This window comes from Pocillopora damicornis, chromosome 8 (assembly GCF_964200805.1).
Source record: "Pocillopora damicornis chromosome 8, jaPocDami1.2, whole genome shotgun sequence".
Classification (NCBI taxonomy): domain Eukaryota; kingdom Metazoa; phylum Cnidaria; class Anthozoa; order Scleractinia; family Pocilloporidae; genus Pocillopora; species Pocillopora damicornis.
In genome coordinates, this window is record NC_142677.1 from 10,793,787 (window position 1) to 10,821,778 (window position 27,992).

At 37.4% G+C, this 27,992-nt stretch overlaps 1 protein-coding gene across 2 annotated transcripts; it reads right to left on the reverse strand.

Moving 5' to 3' along the window:
- Positions 1-145: 145 nt before the first annotated feature.
- On the reverse strand, positions 146-27,980 carry LOC113672175 (ATP-dependent chromatin remodeler CHD4). Of its 2 annotated transcripts, XM_027188452.2 has the most exons (47): positions 27,626-27,980; positions 25,899-26,005; positions 25,634-25,744; positions 24,518-24,829; positions 23,255-23,426; positions 22,821-23,084; positions 22,695-22,723; positions 21,628-21,771; positions 21,063-21,239; positions 20,721-20,787; positions 20,554-20,600; positions 20,086-20,163; positions 19,409-19,623; positions 18,705-18,809; positions 18,284-18,322; positions 17,987-18,071; positions 17,125-17,190; positions 16,344-16,535; positions 15,767-15,903; positions 15,333-15,396; positions 15,033-15,170; positions 14,437-14,558; positions 14,074-14,247; positions 13,661-13,799; positions 12,869-13,000; positions 12,434-12,551; positions 11,970-12,094; positions 11,801-11,839; positions 11,317-11,370; positions 10,831-10,981; positions 10,272-10,408; positions 8,976-9,026; positions 8,522-8,638; positions 7,737-7,779; positions 7,480-7,572; positions 7,307-7,389; positions 6,728-6,822; positions 6,387-6,428; positions 6,045-6,189; positions 5,600-5,834; positions 4,996-5,121; positions 3,591-4,461; positions 3,176-3,249; positions 2,855-2,898; positions 2,466-2,566; positions 1,909-2,003; positions 146-1,317 (listed from the first exon to the last, which is right to left on the reverse strand). In XM_027188452.2, the coding sequence occupies exons 1-47, from the start codon at positions 27,681-27,683 to the stop codon at positions 368-370; spliced, it is 6,963 nt and encodes a 2,320-aa protein (XP_027044253.2). In that variant the 5' UTR covers positions 27,684-27,980; the 3' UTR covers positions 146-367. The 2 variants fall into 2 exon arrangements, with proteins under 2 accessions (XP_027044253.2, XP_089037180.1); XM_089181054.1 differs by lacking the exon at positions 17,125-17,190.
- Between the last annotated feature and the right edge of the window lie 12 nt (positions 27,981-27,992).

Here is a 27,992-nt window from a genome sequence, read left to right on the forward strand (position 1 = left end):
GTAGAAACAGTAGATAAATGGAAAGGAACTGAAAAAGAAGACGCAAAGGAAACACTACAGTCAGAAACCTTTGACCAGAGCAAGAACAAAAACAGTTCATATTACAGTTCATATTACACTCCATATAAGGGGATAAAAAGAAGACTTTATTTCCAGCAGCAGCATTGATGTAACCTTTATTGGATCAAAGCCAGTTTTCCATTTCATTTCTACAAGGCGCACGAGATTTGACTTTCAAGTACAACGGTTAAGTCAAAATAACATTAAAAATAGTAATAAATCATATGGGGAAACGCACGCCAGCTGCTGCCACTTTACGTTACTGATAAGAACTGTAAGAATAGCGACTGAAGCGATCATCTCTACATCAATCCAAACAAATCACGTCTGGATCTTTGTCGCTTTTTTCTCCAGCCTTCGTCGTTTGCTTCTGGTCGGATTCCTCTGCAGCCTGGGGAGCAGTTTGCTTCGGTCCGGGAGAAGCGCGTGTTTCCGTTGCCGAGGGGGAGCTGGGATTAGACGAAGATATCAGACCCATAGCAGATGCCTCTCTACGTATAATAGAAGTAATTTGATTTTCTACGAGTGTAGTTGCTTTCTTACTAAGCATTTTTCCTATACCAGCCCCGATGGCAGACGAGGGAGGAGTAGAGCTGCGTTGCGCTTCCGTTCCAGTTTTCCCTGTGCTTAGACTGTAGACACTATTAATGACGGGAGTCAGAGGAGGAGTTGAACTCACAGCACCTGATATTGGCTGAGGCACCGTTGACACCGCTGCACTACCCGCCGGTTTAGTGATGAGGGTAGTGACATACTGCGTCGGTGTAGGAGAGTTCACGTGATGACTTATCAGAGGAGAACTGGGTTTCGGCACTGACTGCACCAATCCGGACTTCACCGTTGTTGTGGGGGCAGGAAGCAGCAGGGTGGTAGGGGGAGGGGGACGAACTGTTAGGGTGGCACTGCCACTTGACATTGCGGATGGGTAATACAATGGTGGTACATTGAACCGGAAAGGAGGTCTTCCCTTAACACCTGGAGCAGGAGGTATGACAGGTCCTCCGGCAAGTACCAGCGGCTGCACCTTGGGTTGGATAGGAATTGAAGCCGCTGAGGTAGGGATGGGGGCAGGCTGCATTGGATTTCCAGATACCGTGACATTGGGTGGTGGCCCTTCACGTTTCGTTAGGCGGCTAAGGATTCCTCTCTCGGACATGTTAAGTCGAGCTGTGACCGGTGGCATTCGGACTAGAGCCGAAGGTAGCCGATTGACATCCGACTTCATATCGGACAGCAACTCCTCCAGCTGGTTAAGCACTGTAAAGTAAGTATAACTTTGGTAAATAATAAAACTAAACAGTACAAGGTCTACTTTGTACTCGAACCCATTCCTTGAAACGTTTTCATCAATTTTTAAATTACCGTCAAACGAAGTTACAAACCTCTATGCAATTTGCTGTACCTCTAAGATTAATTTATTGAAAGCAATGAAGCGATGGCATTTTGGGAGATATATCGAGAACTGAATGCAATTCATTTGAAAGATATCCTCCATATCTTCCTAATATTTTGACGCTAATTCTCACTAGTTCCCATCCACTCCTTCTTCCAACCTCTTGGCGTTCATGATTAACTCCGAATCTACTCTCGCAAGAGTTGTTCCTTTTTGTATTCCAGGAAACTTTACTTCAAATTGTGTTAGTTATGTTGATTCGGATGATAAGTTTGCTAGCGCCGAAATCACCTTCAACTTCAAGCCCCTTAGGACGCGCCTCTAAGTCGACTATCTATCACTTCAAGAAGTATTTACTAGAGTAATGTTTGAGCTGTGAAAATGTATTGAGAATAATCTCCATTCTGCACCACACATAAACAATGGCGCAAACTCTTTGTAACAGGTACACTAACCTTTATGTAATACAGCATTAGCCGGCTTGTTTCCTGCTAAAGACTCTTTAGAAAGATGTTGATGACTCTCTGCCAGACATTCCAACTCCGCAAACCTGTACAAGGATCCAAACACTAGTCATTACTGCGTTATTTCTATAGAATCAATGCAGCATAATTGCAACTGCATGAAGAGAGGTGAAGAGAAAAGGAAGCAGAATATACAATAATGATAAAAAAAGATAAGAAAAATGTCCGCGAGGATGGAAAGAGCTGAATTCTTGTAAAGTGCACAGAGAACAAACTCTGACTACCAGAAAAAAAGCAAGGATCTATTTACTCCACTTATTCCAGTTCACTTTAAATTTGAACGCAGACTGGTACCGGACTTCTTGACTTCACCCTCTCCTTTCTTGATCCCTTGACAAAATGGTCAGTAATACTCTATATAGTGGACGCTCGGCGGGAACGCGGGTAACACACGCGTGTGGGTCAGACTTGCTAAACTTCGCGCTCGTTACTTCTCGCTCTAACCTCAGAAATCAATGCATCAGATAGATTTTTGCCATATTGCTTACCGTGCATTGAGAGCCATGGCTGGGTGGTTGGCGTCTTGTCTGAGCTTCATGGATTCTGCTCTCCTCAACTGTTCTTCAATCACCAGAGCCTGCTCTAATAACTAAAAATCAAATAGAAGCCGAAGGTTAGACGATTTTCTGTGCTTTGAGAAATCTCTAGCACCAGCAATAGCTTTAAGGTATAATAGGCGAAAAACAAATCAATTCAATCAATTTTATGCCGAAGTGAACTTCCGTTTCACACTGGAACCACGTCGCAACTTCGCTGTTACATTAACTAATAAGGTACTACGAGTGAACATGAGGTGTATAACTAGCGGACTTAACGACACAATAATAATACTTAACGATGATAGGGACAACAGGAATACACATTTCCCCAACGTTACCTTAAAGCGGCGGGCAATAAACCGGTTCTTATATTCCAGAGTGACTGAAACACAAACAATACCAAATGTTAGTAGAAAAAAATATATCAGTAACATGAACAACAGAATTCTGTCGGTTTTGGTCGGACAATGCAGAGAAGTTTCGTGCCCTGTGTCACAAGACCAAGTAGTTGCAATGGAATCTCCAACATCTTAACAGCGCTTGTGAAACTAAAACAACAAGCATTTCTTAAAGTGCTTCTACATGTTTCCCTTTTCGGCCCTGGGACTATGTAAATTGCTATGCTAAGGCAAGCAGATGCAGGCTTTTAGGAAGCTTACCGTTCTTAAAAGGCTCGTTTATCACAGAAAACTTGCGATCATTCGCAATGTCCTGCCATCGACCATATCCGTGTCTAGAGGCAGCAATTCAGTCAAGGAAACCGTATACCAGAAGTCCTGAAGCGAGTCGTTATTAAAAACAAGATATAACTGACAGCGGATCTAAACGTTTAAAACGCAAGTGTAATTGCATGAAAACTTCCTTGAATTTGAATGGCGAGGAGAGTGCGTCTCCACATATTATAATCAGCTCATCTCACTACACAGAAAAAATAAACGACTCTTTCATGTAATAAAAAATGTATGAAAGTTTTCGACTTTAGAGCGTTCAAGTGAGAAGACAGCGAGAAAGGGTGAATAGAAATATTTGTTTTTCAAAGTTAAAGATAAACTATGTGAGAAATAATTAGGATACGTAACAACGCCAGCCAGTAGCCAGTAATCATGGCATCTCCACCAGATATCATCACATTTCCTCTTCTCCTCTACTTCCCACAGAGTGTGCAGCTCAGTAAATCCTCCATCTGCAATATTGAACATAAAGCGACGCTGATCACCAAGCGCGCCTCCTGCCTTGCCAGACACGGCAGATTTTTCAGTGGACTTCTCCTGCTTCACTGTCGCTGCTGCTGCCTCTGGTTTCACAGCAGTTTCTTCTGTTTTCACGGCAGCTTCAGACTTTTCCGAGACTTTTTCTGTTGTTTTCTGGTCTGGTTCAGCAGCACCGTTGGCTTTCATTTCCTCTTTAGCCGAGTCGGCTTCATCTGAAGGTTTGTCGCCATTGTCGTCCAAATGAGGTTTTTCTGATTTCTTCTCGCCCTCTTCAGCTGCCTCTGATGGCTTCTTTGTTACGTCGTCGGGCTCCTTTTCCTCAGCTGGCTTTTCCGTGTCTTGGGGTGATTCTGACGGTTTGTCATCGTCCACTTTGTCTGACGAATCCTTCTCACCTTCAGCTTTAGACTCTTCCAATTCTGTTTTGGGCTCATCGACATTTCCGTTATTTTCACCATTCTTGTGATCAGAATCAACATTTTTGTCGTCATTTTGTTCACAGTTAGAATTTTCTTCTGCCATAACTTTATCCGAATAAACAGTGTTATCGTCTTTTTCGTCATTATCCCCGCTCATGTCCTTTTCTTCCAAAGACTTCTCGTCTTTTTGTTGTTCAATCTCCATAGGCTCTGTTTTGTCTGACGAATCTTCCTTGACCTGATCTTTCCCAGAAGCCACCTTCGGGCTAGGTGCGTCCACCTCCATCTTTGATTCCTCCTTCGTGTTAGATTCGCCTGTCACGTAACATTGCAAAAGTTAGCATACAAGAAAATGGCGCACAAGCCAAGTAACCCGTGGCAATGTATTTCATCCACGTTTCGGTCGCTGCAAGCAACTAAGATCATTGCTTATCTTCTTGCACAAGACACTGATCCATCGCAAGGTACCATACAGCATTTCCTATGGAAACCTTACTTTGTGGTTATATGGTTAACGGCGACTTTCTCTCGCATACTTTGGCATATTTTTTTAAGGGCCTAAATGGAGAAACCAGACATCTCCATCTTAAGTCAAGTACTCCAAGCAGTTCATTGCCACCTCTGACTGTTACAGATTTAAAGAAGAGAAAAATAGCTTCTTTTGTATGGCTGCTGCATATGGGCGGGGTTCAACCCGAAAAATATATGATGTTCAATGTTACATGCCATCAGGAAAGAAGTATCATGGGGAGGTACAACTGTGTTAGAATTCAACTCAAAATTAGAGCTTTAAAGATGTAAGTAAAACTCACTGTAATGCTTTTCAATCTTGATAAATTTAAAACTAACCTTCATCCGCTTTGTTCTGTTTGTCTCCTTCATTTTTGCTGTCTTTACCTTCGTCTTCGGTGGGGCTGGATGAATCCTCACTTTCCTGTTTCACCCCATCTTTCTTTTCGTCTTCAGTTGTTTTAACTGAAAAGATAGCAGTTAAATGTTTCAAGTGAGACAAAGAAACCGGCTCTACCTAATTTTCCAGAAATTCTTCACCTGCCACAAATCTCAAATCGAAAACTTTCTCTGCTCTGTCGGAATTAAAATAAAGCCGCAAACTAAGAGTGAGTCTTCACAATGAAAAAGGTACTGGATTGAGTTCAGAACACGTTGTGCAAACTGTCAATTTATGACTGCAGGGAGCTACGAAATCGTTCCTCATAGTTTTGCATGCTCAGCGACGTATCCGGATGCAACTACTGCTCTTCCGACAGTAATTGACATCTGATATTTCACGAGCGCGCAATAAGTGAATATTAACCAATGGTAACTCTTCTAAAAATAATGAAAAGCGAAACGAAGAGGAGTGAAAGTTGCAGTAAAATTGAGCAGGAAAGTCTGGTAATCGGTGAGAAGAGGTGGCTTGAAGTAGTTTTTAAGACAAAGTTTGATTTCATACCCGGTTCATCTTTATCAACCTCCATGGCTGCAGGCTTGCTTTCAGCAGCCTCATCTTCTTTTTTTTCTGTCTTTGCCTCTTTCGCCTCCGTTTTAACTTCCGCCTCAGTCTTCTTGCTGTCGACTTCCCCTATAGGTGTGGAGACCCTTGATGAGGTCTTACTTGACGACTTATCGGTTGTGTTTTCTTCATCCGGGTAAGCTTCCCAACCATTAATATGAGCAAACTCTTCCACCTGATGACATAAGGGTATGATGCAAATGATTATTAATAACATAATTTTGCGAAAGATGGTTAAGACCGAAAAGTGAACAATTCTCATTGACCACACAAAGTCAGATATACAAAAACTTCTCTATCCAGGTCGGGAAATTTTACTGCATAACGAACGGTTATTATAGCCGTGCAAGGCAGCTGTTGTCCCTGACACTGAGTCAGTACCTACCTTCTTTCTTATCAAGCTCATGATGCCTATCCTGGTCAGCACTTGTGTTCTTTGTAGCCCTTCACGGGGCACTCCATCGTTAAACGTCTCTCTATTGTCTGTGCCCGGCTCACACAAGTGGCGCAGAAACATTGACACGTACGCCCTGCGGGTCGAGAAATCGCAGAAAATGTTTGGCATCTACTACGTAAACTAATGCCAAGGCTCTTTCGTAAAGATCGGCAGTCATATACAGTCTACTAAGTCGTGAGGATAAACGTCGTAAGACGAGATAGGTCGTTATATATAAATCCAAAGAAACGAACTTGTTGAAAAGAGAACAAATAAAACAATTTTACTCACTGAAAAGCTTTATCTGATTTACCGCGTAGATCCCTTGCAAACCTTAAAAAGAGCCAAAGAGATTAACCTTAATCCTTAAACCTTTAAGAGAGATAAAAAGCTAATTTTTCCCACAGTATCAACCCTGAATCAAACATTAACGTTGTGAGAATGAAAGAAGTGATCGCAGACTCACGAAGATCTTGATTGTCAGACAAATTCTCCTTAAAGTACTATAGGAAATTTATAGAGAAAAGTGGAACTTGCTAACTGATGTTAGCGTGTTCAGGGTTGATAAGGAAGAACTGGTAATAATAGACAAGTAAACAAGGTTTAATACTACAAGAATAAGGTAGTCTCACCATTGGGACCTAGGAGAACCTTTAGGTGAAGGCAAACCATATCTCATGATAGCATTCAGGAACGCCTTTCGCTGCCGTAAATTGAAACCATACACCTAAAACCAAACGATGACAACCAAATGATGTTGATGATGCATTTGTCGAGCGCATTCCCCATGTTAATATGCTCTGATGCATTTACAACATATGGCGGGGGACTTTGGCCAGACTTCATTCAGCAGTTTACAGTCTCTTTTCTAAGGAAATTTCACAGGTGCCCACAATTTGAGAAATTGGAAAACGCTTAGCTGTAAAACACACTTCACAAACGAAATTGGAGCCTCGAAAACAATTTAATTGTGAAAAGATATCTTTGTTCATCGTTGTTTTGATAATTAAAAAATCGTTCAATCGTTTGACATTCACGATTTAAAAAAGAGTCAAGCTACCAATTGAAGATGGCTAGGCACTACGTAAAAAATCACCATGAACTCCACCTCTAAAATGCAGTAAGAATATTTGTTAAGAAAGCTTATTCTCCAAAAATATTAAGTGGATGGACAGAAATCCAAACCCCAACTGATTCAACGTCTCTTGTACCTCTAAGTTTCCTTGAACTTTGGCCAAGAGAGGTGGAGTAACATCTTTATCTGAGGCACCGCGGGCGGCTCTTCGCTGACGGCCTATAGTGGACAAGACACGGTCAAACTACCAACGGCAAAAAAGAAAAAAAAAGAGAGAGACAAAAATATGTATTTGAGAATGCTCGTTACCTTCAGATTTTTGGTTGAATTCCTCATCTGATTCTTCCTCCTCGACGTCACTGTATTCCCCGTCGTCGTAGTCTGACAGATTGTTGGTCCAAGCTAAAAAGGCAAAGAGTTAGATGAATGAAAAGCCAGAAAAAAAAAAAAAGCCAGATTTAAATCTGCCTATGAATTATCATGATAACTGAGTGCTTCAAGATGCACATTTTATTTCCACATAAAAATGAGCAGGAGCCAGGAAAAAAAAAATACAAAAAGTATACCTGATTCCTCTTGATCTTCCATGCCTCCGTCCACATAACTGACCTATGAAAGAAAGATTTTTGAGTCAAAGAGACATTTCTTTGCACCCTTTCGTCAGTGTGCATGTAGGATTTAAAGCGCTTGTTAATTTTTATTTATTTATTCGTCCTTCAGTTTTTCAAACCTCCTCGTTAGTGTTTTTTGTTAAGTATGTTAACGTTTTTTACGTGAGCTACACCTTTTATACACGGTTCTCATAATGCGCGTAATTTCGCAGTTCTCTGGTATTTAAAGCCGGTTTCTTTAACGCATAATCAATTTTCAAGTCAGTTACCTTAAGTCACGCTTGGCGTAGTTTTCTATCTAGAAGTCTTCTTCAACTTGAAACTTATTCGCTATTGCAGCAGTTAGAGATTAGGCTTCGTTCATGTTCATTTTTGTTTCTAATTCGTTTATCTTAATCAACTTAACTTTTATCGATGTTTTTAGTTTCAACCTGGTGCTGCTGTGTATTAGCTGTGTAATGAAAATTCGGAGTTGAAAAGATAACGCTTTCGCTGTTACAGTGCACACTCTACATAATGTCCTCTATAAGTTTCCTTTGGTACTGACAAGAAAAATTTGTTTACAGTCAAAAGCTCCGTTGCATGGCGATCGTATATTTTATTCTTATGACCTTAATATTTGGTTCGGCATTGAAACTGCATGTAAAGAGAAAAAAGCCGCAAGTCGATCTTCACATAAGCCACAAGACGAGGAGCACTGCATAACAACCCTGCCAGTGCTACATTCTATTTAACTCTACCTGTTTTCTTATCCTCTTTCCCTTTCCAAGATGCCTTGCCTCATCTTCTTGGAACTGTTCATAGTGGTGGCGCAGGAGTTTTTCCCAGTAATCAGGGTCGGCAGCCTCTGCATCTTGCTGTTAACAAACATAGTCAACATACACGATTACAAACCTGGGTGCTTCCTTCCAAAATCATACTTTAAAGTAGCCAAAAACAAACAAACAAAAAAAAGACAGCGGTTATGGATGTCACGGATATTTCCTTTGGTTAAACAACGAGACGGCTACCCTATCTGTCCATCACAAGAAAAATGTAACTGAAACTACATCGAAAGAAACACATTTTCCATTCGAATTAGTGTTGCTACACAACGATTAACACTCGATTCTGAAACAATGTATTTGATGGATAGCAAGAAAAGAACATTTGAACGAGTTGTCCGTTACAAACTCCCAAGGCATAATGTCATACCTTGAGAACTTCGACATCTTCGTCCTTTTGCTTCACGACATAACTTGCCACCTTAAGGGAAAAAAATTAGGACTCTTGTCAAGGTTTGCAAAGGAGGAAAATTTTAAAAAACTAAGTAAACATTTATACTAAATCTACCAAAATCTTTCGATGAATAAAACTGGTTAACAGTTCTTTAATGTTAGTAATAGAGTAGTACTGATCCTAGACTGAAACGACTCGTTGCTTCTTATGCTCTTATCTCTGGTTGTTGACTTTTTATGTATCTGTACTAAAGCATTTTTCAATTGAGTATCGAAAGTAATCCGGGAGTGTTTTGGTTTTGCTTTACTTCGCTCTGTGATTGGTCCAAAAAACTTGCAAGTCGTGACTGGGTTACCCGCGTTTTCCCGCGCTTTAGGCGGTTTGTTGTTTTTACTTTGGTTCTCATTGGCTCTTAAAGGTATTTACTTTCATCTGATTGGCCATTGTGATTACTATGGTTTTGTTTTGACGACACTCAATCGAAAAGCGCTTCAAGAGTCAAGGTAGGAATCTTTATCATTACTGACAATTGGAAGATGAGTAGGTGGCTGCTGATCAGTAACTATGTGAACATATACTACCACACAGTCTAACAGTAAGGCTGCAGGCCATGCCGGTTCACTTATACTGGTTTTATGTTTGCATGTCTCAACGAAGTATCTGTTTAACTTGAAAAGACACCAAAAATAATAGAACCATGCATTACTTGTAGAATATTTATTCTACAGTACTGTGGAAGTGATATACTACCCTGAAAGTCTAATGCTAAGGCTACAGGCCCTGATAACTTCCTTTTTATGTCGCATGTCAAAGCGGTGAGTTTGTAATCATGGAGATATGGATACAAACACTTGGGGCTAAAGAAGTCCTCACAAGAAAACAGCCATAGAAATTGCCATTCTCTTGAGACTTCTCATTTGACATGCGTGCTACGTGTAAGTTATTATACAACAACGATGGCCGCGAGTATGTCAAACTTAAGTTACAAATAGGCCGAGTGTTGAGAGAATTTATGAACTAGTTATAATGGTATTGTTAGATTTGTTAGAGTTGTAAGGTTGGTTGGTAAATTGAAAAAGACGGTTAGTTTCATTAAATGTCAATAGCACTGCTTGGATTCACTCTCTTCTATACTTCAAACCTTCGACGCAGTAACAATAACACTCTTACAGTTTATCACACTTCAGCCGTCAAAATAATTGGCAGTTAAAATTGTTAATCAACTAATTGAGAGTAACATATTTTTTTGAAGACCCCGACTTCCTCTCTTACCTTGAATGAAGCAAGGTATTCATTAGCCATATCTTTGTCTTCATCAGGAGGTGCCTCTGATCCATGATTGCCGGTTCGATCCAGCAGTGAAAGAACAGCTTTCTCATCGTAATCGATACGTCCAGAGTCACCGGAGTCTAAATCAAAGCGTTTGAAAACCGGTTCAAAAAATAGCCTTTAAAATGTAACTCAGCTATTTCAAAGTAAACTCGTTCGCACTCAGAAGTAACAAAACTGCATCTTCTCTTTACAGTTTCGAAGTAATGTCAAGTACATAGATGGCAATAATTCAAAAACCAAAAACAGTTCTCCCAACAAGAGCATATTCGCAAACAAGTTACATTTCGGAGGCGAAAGGTTATCCTCGTGTCCGATATCGTTAAGTGTTTCAAAGGAGCCTACAAAAATCAGTCATAACAGCTCAACGTTACCAAACAAGACGGAAGGAAATTGTTCTCTAACTTTATTTCCAACAATTTTGCTAACAATGAATTTCACCCTACTCCCTCAAAAGTATTTTAACAATAAATTTCGAGTGAGTCAAATACACAAGTCTTACCTCCATCCTTAGCATTATCATCTTTAAAGAGCTCTTGGGTGCCAAATTTGAGAATGTCGTTAAGTTCGGTCTTGGACATCACCGCTGCTTTGTTTGATCCTAGGCCAGGTCTCACAACCAGATGCGTCAGCATCATTTTTTTCTTAGCAACCTAGCAGGTAATTCATACATAAAGATTTAGTTGTTCGGGCCAAGAGAAATGGTACACCTATCAACACTACAGTAGGAAAAAGGTGGACACAATGTTTCCAAACACGTGTTTTCTTTTTTGTTCACTTGTTTCATTTTGTTTTACTAGCTGTCTCATGTAGCATCAGTGCTTCTCTATGAAATGTTGAACAATCGCCGTAAAAAGGAAAAGTTTTTTCCTGTTTGACAGAGGCTTAAAAACATATAACGTTGTAAGTCCAATACACACTCAGCCACAATACTCAGTCCCCATATATTTTGACAAATTTCCTTAGTTTGTCCCCATAAAAAAGTTACCTGAGTGATACGTTCCTCAACACTGGCTCTCGTGACAAAACGATAAATCATAACCTATGGGAAGAGGGAGAAAAACACTCGATAAAACGCAAGCAAATAAGGAAAAGAAAAAAAAATATATATATACATCTTTAAGTGCTTTGTTTATAAGCAAGGCAAGAGGTATTTACTCATTGGTTATCAATGGTAATCATATTTTTCAACGACCAATGAGTAGTTCTGATTCTAATCAACAAAGATAACTAAATAAATTTCAGACTTATGACTCCTCAAAAAATCAAAAAACGTTTGCAGTTATGTGAATTCTACACAGTGATCAAAAGAATTGCTTTGCTGAGATGTCACGTGCGTGTCCCAACCAAATATTTGAAAAATATTTCATTAAGACTATGTCATTGTAAGTTTTAGTATCATTTTGAAGAAAGCTTTCTCTCAAGTAACAGACTGGTAAACATTTATACATATAACTGAGGTTAAAATGTACCTTATTGTTCTGACCAATTCTATGAGCTCTACTGAATGCCTGATAAAAAATGGAACAAACAAAACAGTCAGCTAACCAACAACAAAATGAGAAACCACATGCCCGTCTTTGCTTTTCACACACAAAGAGATCGATGAAAGAGGGTCATGAATTTCGTCTGAGTACAAACCTGAATATCATTGTGAGGATTCCAGTCGGAGTCATAAATGAACACTGTGTCAGCTGTAGCCAGATTAATACCCAGGCCTCCCGCCCGAGTAGACAGCAGGAAACAGAATGTCTGAGCACCAGGAGCTAAACAAAATTAAACAAACGCAAAAGAAATATAGGATAGTGACAAGCTGCTGGCTTCAGCACTTCTCTCATGCCAAGCTGCACAACAGGAATCATACTTTGCGCTTTTTTGTGTGCGGAGGAAAGCGTGAGGAAGGGGGGAGGGTTACTGTCTGGTTGAATGCCATGAAAACCACTTGGAGAATTCTAATATTGTAGTTGTGCAATGAAGTGCTGTTTTCGTATCGTAGATTGCGCACTTTTAGTTGTCAACCACTCTCTCTCTCTCTCTCTTTAAGGAGAAAGATAAATCATTTCACACTTATAATAAGAGGTAGGCTAAAAGTCTGTAAAGCTCACCGTTAAACCTGTCAATACACTCCTGTCTCGCTGATCCATTGACTGTTCCATCAATTCTCTCATATTTGTAGCCATGTCCTTCGAGGAAATCTTCCAAGAGATCAAGCATTCTCGTCATCTGTGTACGAGAAAAAAATTTCTGTTAAGTATTAATTTTCAGTTACGCAGGTCAATCTGGAAAATCTAAATTATTCAGAGTGAAGAGATGCAGAACCAATGCAATCCAGGTCAGATTACTTTAGAAACTAACTTGTAATCACTCTCTCAAGAAAACCGACATTGACAGTAAAATACATTTTGCATTATACAATTAGTATTTCTGAGCTGCAAGATTAAAGGGGTACTTCATACTATCAATATAATTTCATGTCCGTTTTGATCCAGCAATTCTCTACATTTGAGAAATTGTCACAGACGACCATCTCTTTTTCCCACCTGAGAAAAGATAAGAACCCTGTGTCCTTCTTCTTGTAATTTCTTCAACATCTTTTCCAACAGCACCAGTTTGCCAGAGGCACGTGTCAGAGCTGCTGCATCAAAGTTACCACTGGCTCCACGAGGGGCTTCCTGATGAAAAAGAAAATCAACAATCCTTTTAACCCTGTCACTCCCAAGATCTCATTAGAAATTATATTTACTGTCTGTCATGCAATTCTTATGATTTAATTTTGGAGTTTGGTATTGCATCAACTAATAATCCCCTAGTCCAATATTTTCCTTTATTTTCATCATGTGGCTACTTGAAGTTGTATTGATATTCTATGGAAAAATTCTGTCTTGGTCATTCATGGTAGTTTGAGGGGTGATAAATCATTGTGAAAAACAATACCCTTCCTCTATCAGTCAACACTCAGTAGATGCATGAGCAACAGATTATCAACCGGCTACTGGCAGCCTGCTGAAAGCCTATATGCAGTTTCCCTATTTTTGGTCTTCACTGATGGTAAGCCTTATTGAAACCTTTTCCCAAGCAGGGCTGTCACTAAGTTTCAAAGATGCTGGTACATTGGCGATATCACTTGTAGCAGCCAAGTGTAACATAACAGCAATCGACATCTTCATCTGCAACTTTGAGTGAGCTCAGCCATAACAGTTGTTATAAATAATGGCTCCTGTTGACAGCTCTGACAAGTGTAACACCCAATAAGTATCTTAGCAGCTGTTTTTCATTTTTATCTACATTTATAAAAGTTTCAGTTTTTCTCTATACATGGTGAAGGAACATACCAATGCAGCAGAAGAAAACAAGTATGGATGATTGCAGCATTTCTTTAACTCCATCATTACATTCAACAGAGACACTTGGTGAGAGCCCTTAGTATTGAGAGCTTCAAAGTTTCTTGTTAAAATATACTTGTAGTATTTCCTGTTAAAAAACAGAGTACATGTATACATGTATTGAAAATCACTACTTGCCTAAATAACAGAGGAACAAAAAGGAATTAAAAACTATGACTGAATGAAAGAAAAAACAGAAACACAGTTCTATGGAACACAGAAACCATTTCATGAAAACCAAATAACTGAACTAAGAAAAATGAGGAAGAACTTTCACTCCCTAACAAATATATTCTTGATTTGAAATCAAAAGGTAATGCTGTGATTGCCACAATGTAAAATCACATCTCACTTAAACTTACTTTTGCACAGGGCTCAGTTCCACTCTGACAATGAGCTCACTCTTGGAGGGAATACCCTTCAAGACATCTCCCTTCAGACGTCGCAACATGTGAGGACCAAGAATATCATGGAGCTTCTTGATTTGGTCTTCTTTAGCTACATCCTCAAATTCAGTAAGGAAAGTGTTCTGGTTCCTAGAGAAGACAAACAACAAAAAAAATTCTTACAACAAAACAAAAGACAGTAAAAATTCAGAACAATCATGGATTTATTACACTACTTGACATTGATAATAGAATAAAAATATAAACACTTTTTAACAATATGAGTAATATGATCAGGGATTTAGTTATATGTGAGGCAGAGTTTAAAATGGTATATACCTAAATTCTTTAGGATCCAAAAAGTTAAGAAGGTTCCATAACTCTTCCAAGTTGTTCTGCAGAGGTGTTCCTGTTAGAAGCAGCTTGTAATCAATAGAGTACTCACTCAGAATCTTGAAAAACTGGAAAAAAAAAAAAAAGAGAAACACATTATTCATTAATTATAAGCACAACAGCTAATGGCTGGTTTTAGAAATAGAAGCCTTTGAATGGAGACTAAACAAAAGAGAGTTATGGAAATCAAACCTATTGTGGTACATGAAAGTAAAACACACATGGAAATTACAAATGGCAATGCTTTATGTATTTGAACATTTCTTGTTCATGATGATGAGAAGAAAAGAGACCCGCATTGAGGGGCAGCCACTACCCATATTTAGCTTACACAGAGCTGTGCACCTTACTGAGAAGTGCTTCATGTTGTAGAACTAGCTTATGTAAGGAGTCCTGTCATTCACAAAACATTAATGATGGTATAATTAAAGCTGGACAATTTTTATGATCTTTATTAAGTTCCCTGCTACCCATCAAATCTCATTGCAAACTGTAGTTATCTAATGACAAAACAGAGTCCTGCATATCATTTGTGGTATCACCTTAGATTGCTTGTTCTTCAGTCTGTGCGCCTCGTCCACCACTAACACAGCCCAGTCAATGGACTGCAGTGTAGTCATATCAATGGACACCAGTTCATATGATGTCAACAGCACTTGAAACTTCACTGGATGATCTTTCTACAAAACACAACATATCATCTTAGATTTCCTCCACATTAAAGGAACTTATGAGTTAATCTCTTAAGAAAATCCAAATCAGGGGTTTTGAGAACTCTTCTCATAATTGGCTGCAAGAAGTGGAAAAAGCAGCTGTGATAACCACAGGGGCCTAACACTAACCTTCAATTTATGTGGTTTCAGTCCTGTTTTAACAGAATCTTCATCAAATGAAAAATCATGATTCCTGTAAAAAAAATTCAACACCTCAATAAGCAATATTCAGGAAACTAAGGACCTTGCTCAGTTGATGAATGAAACATTACATAAAATCTAATTTTACTCTCAAATACACTTGTTACAGAAAGCTTCAAGTGGATTTTTTTTCATGACAGCTGTGGTGAAGACAGGATGTTCCTACATCAGGACCCCAGTTATAGAACATCTATCTTAAAGGGAAATAAATGTTTGTCCTAATTAGAAAAATATTTTTCAAACCTCCCCATCTGTTACCTCCACTAAACAGATTCTACCATTCCAGGACTCATTTTTCTACCTTAGTGAAGGCTTGTAAAAAAGATGACATTTTGTCATTTCATCGATAAATTGGCACCAACCTGATTGTTGCTCTGCAGACTTTATCACCAGCATAGGTTACACAATACATATCAGGAGCCCAAAATTCAAACTCTCTTTCCCAGTTGATAATTGTAGACAAGGGAGCACTAATCAAAAATGGACCTGGTGAGTGACCCTAAAAGGGATCAAAGAGAGATGTAATAACAGATAAATTAATTTAGTTAGTTAGGAATATAAGTCTGCCAGTATCATGGAAGGCTATGGCTAGTTTAAGTATATTCATGACAGGATTCAAACCTTAAATCTAGCAAATCTGTACATAAGATGGGTTGGAAAATTCAGTGATTATATGCTAAGTCTGCTGAACTTAGGGTCAAAAGGTCTAGGTTAAAACCCTAGCTATATGCTGGGCTATATGAGTGAATCCTCCAGGACCACTGTGCACACCCACAGCAAGGCTCAAACCCTAAGCTTTTCAAGCTGCTATCTAGTGCCTTGGCTATCAGGGCAGTCTGTCTCCAGTAATCTTGACTGTACAGACTTGAAGTAGTTAGAAACAAGGAAACCACTGATTACAATCATTAAGTATAAAAAGTATGATTGTAATGAACTTACCTCTTTCCAGATGGAGTACAGGAATGCAATAGTCTGAATAGTTTTACCAAGACCCATCTCATCTGCCAGGATAGTGTTAGTGCCCTGTGCCCAGGAAAACCGTAACCAGTTTAATCCCTCCAGTTGGTAATCATGCAGCTTGCCAGCATTTGCTGCAATGAAGTCTGGCTGCTCTTCATACTTGTCACGAGGCTGTTTAGTTAAGCAACAAAAATGGTTGTTGACAAAAGCATGTTAAAATTGTCTAGCAGTCACTTTGAAGTGTGCTCACAATGTCATTATATTCATTTGTTAGTTTGAAACTTTTTAAATTGTAGCAAGATTTAAGGCAGGCCAGGCCACAAATTGTATTTTCTTTTAATGTCTGTCAACATTTAGAAAAAATTTAGACCAAAAATAATTATGTTACTGCAACTAACTTTGTGCTTGTCTTAAGAAGCTGGATTAGTACACTAAACTCAGTTTGTTGGAGTTCTCCAAGAGAACAACATTTCAAAAGGAAAGATTATATTTACTAGCTGGAATTTAAGTGTTATGCAGGTTTATTAACTTTTAAACTTCCTCTATCTAATATAAAAATTTAATTTAATCATTGCTAACAAATCTTTTTTTTTTTGCTCACAGAAGAGAGCAAGCGATCATATATGAATTAATTTTTTTTTGTTTCTACCCAAAACCACATTTCTAAAATTTGGTGTCAGTTGCCAGTATTTCATATTATATTCTATATTATTATCAACTTATTAAGTAAAATGTTCCCTTTTAAACAAATGCCTCTTACATCATTGTCAGGTTTATCAGCATTATCAACTTTGGAGCAATCTGAATCTGAAGTAGGTTCCTCATCCTACACATGTAATACAAGTGATATTAGCAGAAAAAAATCTCATGATGGTGATGATGAATGCTGCTAATTAAGTAAGGAACTAGGTACTTTAAAGTAATATTTAATCATGGAAGTTACGATTTCACAGAGACGAAGCTTTCCTTAAAAATTCTTATGACATCATGTTCCAATGGAAAATAAACATCTGTAGGGTAGAATATTTATTTTGTATCTTTATCAGTCAACAGAAACAGTATGGCCTTCTTAGAATGCTTATCTAAAAAATTACTAGACATTTAAAAAGTAATTGTAAACAATTTGTTGTGCACCAGGATTACACTCTTAAATTTGCAAGTTAAAGAGTAATTAGGATCAATACATACTTCTAATATTTTGCACAATTAGTACAGTAATAGAGTTTAACATTTTAAATTTTTAGAGCCACTTAGGCTACTAACTTTGCTCTGACAAAGGGTTGACACTTGAAACATCAGCTTTACAAACTCTACATTGGCCAAAATACATTATCAATTCAGTTAATAAAACTAAACTTTTTTCGTTATACTCCACCTCCAACACAGCACCACAATTTCTTAAGAAACTGTCCCCATTCATAAAAGTATCACTGATTGAAATTAAATATTGCTGTCTGCATGCCAGAATGAGTAATGCTGTTATCTGATTATGGCATGCAGACCGATTCCTTAACAATCATTCAATCTATATTATCTTTACTGTCAAAATTACACAAAAACAGAAATAAAATAAAACGAAGCAAAGTCAAATTTTTAAATTCTAAAATCAGTTCTGAACTCACATCACCAGTTGGAGCTGGTTTCTTCACTTTCTTTTGTTTCTGGGCCTTCTTCTTGCCAATGCCAAACTTTTTCTCATAAACATCTCTGTAAAAAAATCACTTAGAAATGTAAAAATGCAGGGATATTTCCATGGCAAAACAGCTTAACACCTTGCAGGCGTTCCTAAGATCCTAACGAGGAGAATCTGTCTATTGATCAAGAGCTTCTTAAGTAGGTAGTTTAAAAATTTAGCTCCCTAGCTGTAGATAAAATATCCAAAATTTAAGAACTTTACAGGTAAACACGAAGTATCTCACCTGAGTTCCTTGTACTTGGTAATGTGGTCCTTGAAATCACTTCACAACAAAGATTAATTGAAAGACAAGAAAGAAAATATAACCATTTTTAAAAAACAATGTTGCTCTGTTAGATCTACCAACTGTAGTTAATTCAGCTTATATCCAAACTACAGTTTACTTCCAAGGCAGTGATAAGAATATGAAGAGAAACTCCCTTCTATGTAGATTATTCAAATTCTCCATACTGTTCTATTTAAATTTATTTAGGTGCTGACAAGGAGGATTTGTCTAACAATCAACAGCTTCTTTAGTTCATGATATTTTCCTCTCTTCAAGACCTTGATGTGTGACTCAGGAGAGATATTGTTTGGAGAAATTAGATGCTAGGCACTCTTTAGGGGTCAATGGGTTAAAACCATTTAAAAGAGAACTAACAAACCTGATTTGTGAGTTAATAGGATCATCTGGGTCTTCCCAAGTGCTCAAGTTATATGGAACATCTCGCCACTTTACGAAGTACATTTCTTTGGATTGCTTGTTAGCTCTGGATTATAGAATTGAATTACATATTTTAATTCTGGAATGATCAGTTCAATCACCTCTAATAGGCTGACTTCTCCAGTAAGATATTAGCTTGACAAAATATTTCCAAAACCTATAATAATTTGTTCACTTTTGAACATCTAAAACTTTTCAAATTCAAATTTTACGGTAAAAACTGACAAAAAATGGTTTGTATATCCAATAAGGAAATAACAAGAGAACTACATGTGAAACCAGAATGGCCTTGTGGGAGGGATCATTACAAAGGTGTTGGGGTGAGGGTCAGGCAAACACACAAAATTGTTTCCCAGTAATTTATTAGGAGAAAAACTTCACACAGAAAAACACAAACACCAACAAAATGAAAAACTCTTACAACTTACAACATCCCCATTCTCCCATAACTTGTTTACTAGTGCATCCCCTAGACATCTTAAATAGGCAAAATACTGAGTTTTCTTACCAATACAATATATTAGACAATGATCAAACCAGTATTTTATGGCTGATAGTGATTACATCATTTTGTTAGTAAGTGTTCAGCAATGTAACAAAAAGAAATTAGCCAAAATGCATGCCTTCCCTTTGATCTTTACTAACCTGTGTCTAAGGATACGATGAATTTGTAGCCAGTCTGGTCGCACTCCATATCTATAAAACCTTGCTTCAAGATTACTTTCATCTTCTGCTTTACTGTTTTGTATCACATGTGCTGGGGTTTCCTTGTCCTCATCACCATCATCAATGGGTGGAGGTTCTTCCATATCATTTTTGCGAAAATAGGCACGGTACATACTGGGATGGTAGATCTCCAGCTGAAGTTTGTGAGAATCAAAGCACATGTTCAAGACCATTTAATCAAAGCTAATTCCATTATCACTTAGGATATCATCCATGATATTTGACATATTAATCACAGGATATTAGTGATTGATGCACACAGCTCAACAAAAGAGAATGATATTCTATTTGGGGACCCAAGAAAACACATTTTTCTTCTTTGGGGGGTTAGAAGCTCCATAATCCTTGCCTAAATGACAGAAAAACCTCATCATCAAATCATGTTACTTTACAAGTAAGAGGGTAGATATAAACAAGATACTTAGATTGAATTTAATTTTTGTGATAAAGGGAGTATTATACACACTTTTGTGATGGGGAGAGAACAGAATTCCTTTGGAAATACCCATGTATTATATGAATGTATAGCATCATCAGCAAAGTTCTAGAATACCTCTTATCAAAGATTAAACTGACATGGACATCAAAACCCAAACCTGAAGTTCTGTGATCCATGAGCAATGCCAATAGGACATGTCAATCCACTTAACAAAGAATTCCCTAGTTTCATAGGTCTGCAAATAGATAATGAATATCCACCAAGATAAACTGAATATGTGTTGTAATTTAATCTTACCATTCATTTGAATTGTTATATTGACATTGAGAGAAGTCCTGAAGAGGCAAAAGTTACTGACAAACAAGCTAAGTGGCTGTCATCATCAGAATCATTCTCAGTTGATTCTCAGTGTAAATGTCAGAAGTTTAATTTACAAAGAGTGATCAGTTTTTCAGTAATGGAAATGGCTGTAGGCCAAATATAGTATACATCAGTTGCAAGTGACCAGTTTTGATTCATCAGTTAAGTTGAGTACAGTTTTAGAACAATCAGTTTTAGAGGAAATTCCAGCAGTGAAAGATAATTGATGTTTATAAATTAAATCTAACTATTTATAATATCATACCTCAGGTTCAGTAAATGCTTGTGGGTCACCTGGAACAAGCAATGTATCTGGAAAGTCAATAGACAAAGTCATGAAGAGTTAGGCAGACTTCACAGGAGTATAACCATTCAATATTAACTTCTACCCTGAGAATGAAAGGTGTAAATAGTGTAATTATAGAGTTGTACCTTCAATTGGTAGGTTTACATAACGCCAATGGAGAATTCTCTCTACTTTGCCCTTAAGTGGCTCACTCTGAAAGTAAAAAATAACTTTAATATAGGAAACCAAAACTGACAAAAAAAGAGGTTAAGAATGATATTAATGTGCTAATCAGCAGGAGGTGACAATTAAGAATTTTATTGCCTGCTTTCAGTTGTGTACACACTTCAGGGAGAATAATCCCTTTTACCACTTAAACGAGAGTTTTCCAATTGTACTTTTTCTGTCAGTTTGATTTATGGAAAAGAAAAGCAATGCAAAACATGGGTTCATCCATGGGTGATATTGATTTAGTCCACACACATTACCTTGCACCTGGGACACCTCCAGTCTCCACCAGGAATTTTCTTCATTGGTGGAATCAGACAATGCAAGTGATATGCTGATGGGCAGCTATCACAACAAAGTAATTGTCCACCATCTTTACAAACTCTACAATAATCGCTGTGCATGTCTTCACTGGAATCACTAGTATTTTCATCTTCCTATATACCAGTACAAATTAAGAGGAAAAAACTCTAAAAATCATTAGGATCACATCAAAAAGTTTCCTCACATGTAACTTATAATATTTAAAAAAAAAAACCAACCAAACAAACAAACAGAACCCTTCCTATGCTGGCTCATTTTTACAGGTAGTTTAAAATAAGGAAATTGTTTGACCTCATTTTTGTTAGAGGTTTTATAAAAATAAAAAAAAAATTAAAAAAAAAAAAAAGGCCTCAAGCCTGTTGCTCATGGTTCTTAAAAAAAAAAGACCTACAAGGTCAAAAATCTACTGCAGGGCTATGTTCCAAAAACCCCTCAATTCCACACATTACAAAAATACAACAAACAGCCCACTGAGGACTGAACAATAATGTGACAACTTACACAAACAGGACAACTCCAGCGTCCCTGTGGTGGCTCATCCAGGGGTGGATCAAGACAACGCAAGTGAAATGACAGTGTACAGGTGTCACACAACAACAGGTCTCCACCCTCTTCACATTCCTCACAGTAATCTTGATGCTCATCCTTCAAAAAAAAACACACCTCATTCTTTCATTGTAGTTATACACCTAAGTATAGATAATAACATGATTTTGAGAACAATTTGGTATTAATAAGCACAAGTAAATTTTACAAAGACAACAAAATTGCATAGGGCAAGTGCACTTTGAAGTGTAGTATTTGAATAATTTACAAGTGCTTATTACACCAAATTGCATGATTTTAATAATGCACATGAAAAAAAAAGTCACTGAAAGTCAAGACAGAGGAAATTTTGAAAGCGTGTGGGTGCTATTTGTAATTTGCATTTGTGTTACAACTTTGCACTTATTTTACATGAAAATGTACTCATTTTCAGCCAATCAGAAGCCTGTAATTTTGTCATGTACATCATTAATTAGGTAATATTTTATTACATAATTTTTCTACCAGTAGTCTTCCTGAACAATTCTACAGAAAAGGTGTCTTCTTTGCCTAATTTACAGTAGGAGTAGCATGGATAACAGGCAAAATTTGAGAGATGAGGAGAAATAATGTGAAGAAAAGGGATTGAAAAGAAGGGTGACGATGCCCAGCTTTAACCCTTCACACCTTAACATCGTATTCCCTATACTGTTCTCTGTACATTTATTAAGGTGCTGACGAGGAGAATGTGTCTAACAATCAAGTTTCTTCAGTTGATGATCATTTCCTTTATTCTCATGACATTAATGTGTTATTCAGCGGTGATATTGTAAGAAGAAATTGTATGCTTATTACTCTTAAGGGTTAAAAATGCCTAATTGCTGACATTTGTGGCCACTAGCCCTAAACTCTGTGTAAGTAAAACTAATTCCTCCCCCCCCCACAATAGGGGGGTAAAATTAGTTTTTGGATACCTAAATGCACCCCAAGAAAAAAGATTGAGTTTACTTGATCAGGTAGACAAAATGTAGGCTACAACTTACCACACTCATCACATTGTCATCATCATTTCCTGTAAGAGAGAAACCAACTGGTTAAAATGGTCTGAAAGCAAACAAATACCACACTTATATCATATGTCAGAGAACAAATTATAAATGAAATTTCACCTGCACTTTTCTTTCTCTCCTTTCTTTTCTTGCTTATTATCACCTTTTCCCTTTTCATCTTTGGTGTATTCTTAGTTTTTTTCTTGTTATTCTTTCCACTAGCCTGGCTTGTATCACTGTCCCCATCAACTCCATCATCAAGCTTTTTCCTGTTTGACTTACTTTTGCCACTCTTTGTACTATTACCCTTTTTTGATCTGCTACCAGAGCTGGCTTCACTGCCACGATCACTGTCATCATCCAAGACTTTTATTTTCTTATCTCCTGTAAAAATGGAACAAAAAGAGAAATGTATTTACTGGTACATAGTTTCCGTACCATTTAATGACACTGGTTTCGTTTCACAGATTCATTAATAAAACCAGTCTTAAATGAACTACTTCAACAAAATATTCTAGCAAAGAGGAAAGACAGCTGAAATGCACCAGACTAACCTTTACTACCCTTTGATTTTGGTTTAAACAGCATTTTAATCTTGGTTCTAGATTTAGAAGGATCACTTTTTTCACTGAGGACTACATCGTCATCATCATCATCGTCATCTTCTTCCTCAACAGCAGAAACAGGACCAGAGTCCTCATCGTCTGATATGTCAACAACTTCCTTCTGCACAGAAAATATTGACACCCAAATCAAGAGATATACCCACACAGTCATCTAAATTCATTTAAGTACATTACACACTTTTTGTTAAGCTTTGAGAGTGACTATCTTTATTGAAGTTTAATCTTTCCACACACTGTTAAAAGCCAGGCTTGGCAGGTAAGTTGGTGAGTTTCTGAATTATACCCAAGTCACACATGGGAGGTTTGAAAGCTTTTTCAGATCCTTTAACTGGATCTCTTTCATCCACTCAACAGAAACAGTACATATTAATTTCCAAAACAACCTAAGTCTAGTTACAACATACACCATTACCCCTTTCACTCCCAAGATCTCAAAACTAATTCTCCTTACTGTATGCCACACAATTCATATGATGTTAGGTAGCTGATTCAAAGAATTTGGTATTAGATCAATTAATAATTAATAAATAATAAATGTGTGTCTGCTTGATTTTGTTTTGATATTGTAAGGAGACATTCTGTTTCGGTACCTCATGGGAGTTTAAGAATTAAGAAGGCAGTTGGCAATTACTGATATCTTCCTGCTGATATTTTGACTATTGACCATTTCACTTTCAAGACAGACCAAGGAGGAACATCTCTTTACAGGATTGACACATTTTTAAGCAAAAGAGTAATGCAAACAAAACAAAATTTCTACTAAGCTGACCAAATTCTCAGTTAAAAAAATTTTGTGAAAGGTATGGTAGACAGTGAAAATTGGTACTTTGATATTTGGAGTGGAAGGGTCAATAGTGAAATATGATTTTGCAACCTGATGTTTGTCAGATGTAATACAAGATGGCATCAGCTCCAGTTCATGCACTTAACATTTACAAAAGCACCACACAAACAAGACTGATGCTAAATCCTTTTGTACAATTTACTTAAGTATCAGTAAGATACATGGGCTTATCATACAACTTGTCTTACACTAGTCTTGTTATAACATTTTTGTTTTAAACCAAACTGCATATCTACAGTACCCACCATTGACTTTTGCCTTACACTAAGATAAAACCTCTCAAAATTTAAATATAACAAGCTCAGAACAGACAAAGCTGTACATTCAGACAGGTACTCTATACTTACAGCTCGTTTAGCTGGCTTTGTTGACTTGCGAGTAGTTTTCTGCTTTTTAGCTTTGCTTCCACCTTTAGGACTTGCAGTACTTGAGGAATGAAGGTTCATTCCTTTCTTCCTCTTGTAGTCACTCCAAATGGCACCAAGAAGGGAGTTCACCTTGGTATGTGCTGTTCCAGGATTGGCTTCTACAATCAGGGGTCTTATCAGTTTGTTAAACTTCAGATAAGTCATTCCTTGTTCATCCTCTTCTGACAGATTCACTTCAACATTGTTAAGAGAAAAATGTTTTGCGACTGCCTCCGCCTTGGATGGTTCCTCCTGAAAGATAAGCAACATTATGAGCTGATCAGGATACACTTCAAACTCTCTTAAGCAGCTTTCCTGGAACAAAATTAACTAACTCTCCAAGAGAAGGCCAGGAAAGTTTTGAAAAGAGCCAGCAGAGAGGAGAAGCAGAAAGCCAGTGTGGTTACAATTTTAGATGCTTCATATGAAACCTGGAAGTCCTGGATATAAATCTCCCATTACACCACTCCATTAAATTTGTTTCTTACTAGTACTGAGTTCAACTTTTAAACATGTAAATTGTGACTCTTAACCAGATATATTTTTTTTGTATTTACAGTATCCTCAGTAAACTTCCTTTAATACTTTCTGTAAATAGTTACCTGTCATTATCAGGGTATGGATGGGTATAGCCTTTATGGCCAAAGGGTGAATATTCAAAATTAAGCATGAAACTCTGTTTCACTTAACAGTACCATGAAGTAAATTGGCAGAGCACAATATTTGTTTCAAACTTATGCTTTGATAACACCACAACTGATGATTTAATTCAAATCTTGATGATAATTTTTATGTTAAGAGGACTGACTCTCAGACACCTGGTGCTCTCAAATCTAAAAATATCTCATAGAAACACAGTTATACTAATCTCCCTAATCTCTCTTCGTTTTTTCTTGGTTCAGATTTCTTCAAACATAATTTGATTTTTAATTCCTCTTTGTCTGTTATTCATTCAATAATCTAATATAACAATAAAACTAGTTTGAACAGATTTAAAGCAAGGATATCAAACAAGAACATGCATAATAGTAATCTTCACTTTGGCAGCTCACTTACATCCTTGTTATTGCGATCATTGGCATTTGTGTCTCCAGACAAAGGCTCTTTGTCTGGGGCTGCACTTGTCTTTATCACCGACTTCTCTTCATCTGAGACTTTCCCATCATCCTGTAGAGTATTTTAACCTTTTCATTAGGGTCAACCTCAAGAAAATTTAGAATATGACTAAATTGTTATGTCATTAGAGGAATAAATGTAATCAAGATAAACTGGGTGTTTTACAAGATACAAGATGTAACATTCATCATAGACACTCACATACCTCATTTTCTTCCTCTCTCTTACACTTCTTTCCATTTTGAGTCCCTTTTGCTGATCCAGGGTCCTCAGTTCTTCTCTTCTTTGCTTGTGGTTTCTCAACATCCCCATCTATTAAGACATGAAATACACACATGCTCAGGTGATATCAAAAAAGGCCAAAAAGGTCACTTCAACCCTTTAACTGCTAGCATCTGATTGTTAATTCTCCCCTCTAGTTCCTACACATTTCCTTGTAAATAAGTTACGAGAATTTGGTGTCAGATTGAGATAACAACTCTGACCTGATTTAGTTTGAAAATTCTCATGACCTGTTTGCATGATAATTTTTGCATATTAAAGAAAGAAGTTATTTGTTAATCTCTCCTGGGAGTTAAAGGGTTAAAGCAAAGTAAATGTTAGCATCCATGGCCCACAATAAAAGAGCTTAGTCTGGTTTCCATGTCAATACTCTTCTTGTTGCTTTAATGAAACTGAAATTAAGATAAGATATTACCATATTTATTTGGCTATAAGCCGAGACCCCAAACTTTGTACGTGTAGACTCGGCATAACAAGAACCAAAAATAAATAAAAAACACCCCGTTATAAGCCAAGATCTATTCATTACTACAAGACTGAATTGTTAACTAAGGGAAAACCTAACATTTTCTGAAAAAGTCACATTAATTGTCATAAATGAGGCTTAGACAATGGTGATTTATGGTGATTTAATATGCAAAGGACAAAAAAGGTAGATATTCAATTGAAAACATTTTTTTTTTATGATGTGCACATCTTTCCAGATTATTCATAGGCAATATCCATATAATCCACACAATCACTTCAAAGTTTTGTCCTACAACGATCACCCGTTTTCATCATAAACTTATATCAACTTCAGAAATTTAGGAGGTAAAAAGAGAATCCCTCCAACCCTTACAGTAAAAAAAAAAAAAAAAAAAAGGGCTAGCATCGTCACATTGAAGGGTGTTATTTATCCGGAAAATGAATCCTCTAAAAACTATACCTCAAACCTCCCATTTAAGAGGAATACTCCCTTTAAAGGAGTTCCTCGATAGAACCTAACATTCTAATTTTGCGGAATAAACAACATTAAGCGATTATCAACAAAATCAGTTTAATAGCGGTGAACGCGTGGACTGTCGGAGTAAAAAATGACCTTTTTTCAAATAAACAATATTTACTTGAAGTTTTTTTCAACACGTAAAGGGGTTTATGTCGATTCAAGGTTTTTAAAGCGTAAGGAATAGCCGTTCTTTCCCAAATCCCGCACGGTTTTCAAGTCCCGGCGAGCTCCAGATCTCGAATACCGCGAACTTTTAAATTTACGATACGAAGTTAAAGAAAAAAGCACTTCGCAGCGAACATAAAGCTACAACTCTTCAATTTTGAGAAGATAGGTATTGTACGAAGTTGCTCTTGTAAAACTGCTCTAAGATGAGCGAAAGGCGACTAATCTTATCGTCACAAAACATGTGTCATGTACTCTCATCAGTAAACTAGAGATGAACGCGCCAATTCTCAAAACAAAACATCATCACACTGGAAACATAGCCATTCTCTCTTATATATTTCACTTCATGTTAAAGGTGGAAAAAGAACAGACTTTCCTGTTCACTTAAACGCCTTAAAAAATCTAACATAAGAAAGAAACGCAACAAAAATGACAATTTCTCTTCAAATGGTATTCACGCAACACATGCAAATCACGGAAATTACGGTACCTACCGTTGGAGCCTTCGGCGGATGATTGTAACTCTTTCTTTCTGCTGTTTGCCGAGGACATTTTCAGTCGTCACATTTAGGAAGAAAATTTAGGATATTAAGCCAAAGAAATTACGTTAAGGGGCAAAGACATGAGGAAAAGTCGGACTCTGAAAGATGGCGACTGCGCGATAAATGCAGCTGCTTTGTCTCTTACTAAAAAGTCGGTCTCCTTGGGAGAAAATAACATATTGATCACCAAGGAATCGCGAAAAGACCGAAATACTTCGCTTGCTGTCAGAAAAATTATGAAATTTTTACGATTGATGTGCAGAAAGTACAGATATGTTGACGGAATTCTCGATCTGTTGAGAAAAAATGGACAGCTTGG

Coding starts and splice junctions, on each gene's coding strand:
- LOC113672175 (XM_027188452.2), bottom strand. CDS start 27,683: ATGTCCTCGGCAAACAGCAGAAAGAAAGAGTTACAATCATCCGCCGAA. Junction 20,164..20,553: donor AAGCATTTACTGAACCTGAG/GTATGATATTAT, acceptor ATCTATTTGCAG/ACCTATGAAACTAGGGAATT. Junction 5,835..6,044: donor TGAGCTTGATAAGAAAGAAG/GTAGGTACTGAC, acceptor TTATGTCATCAG/GTGGAAGAGTTTGCTCATAT.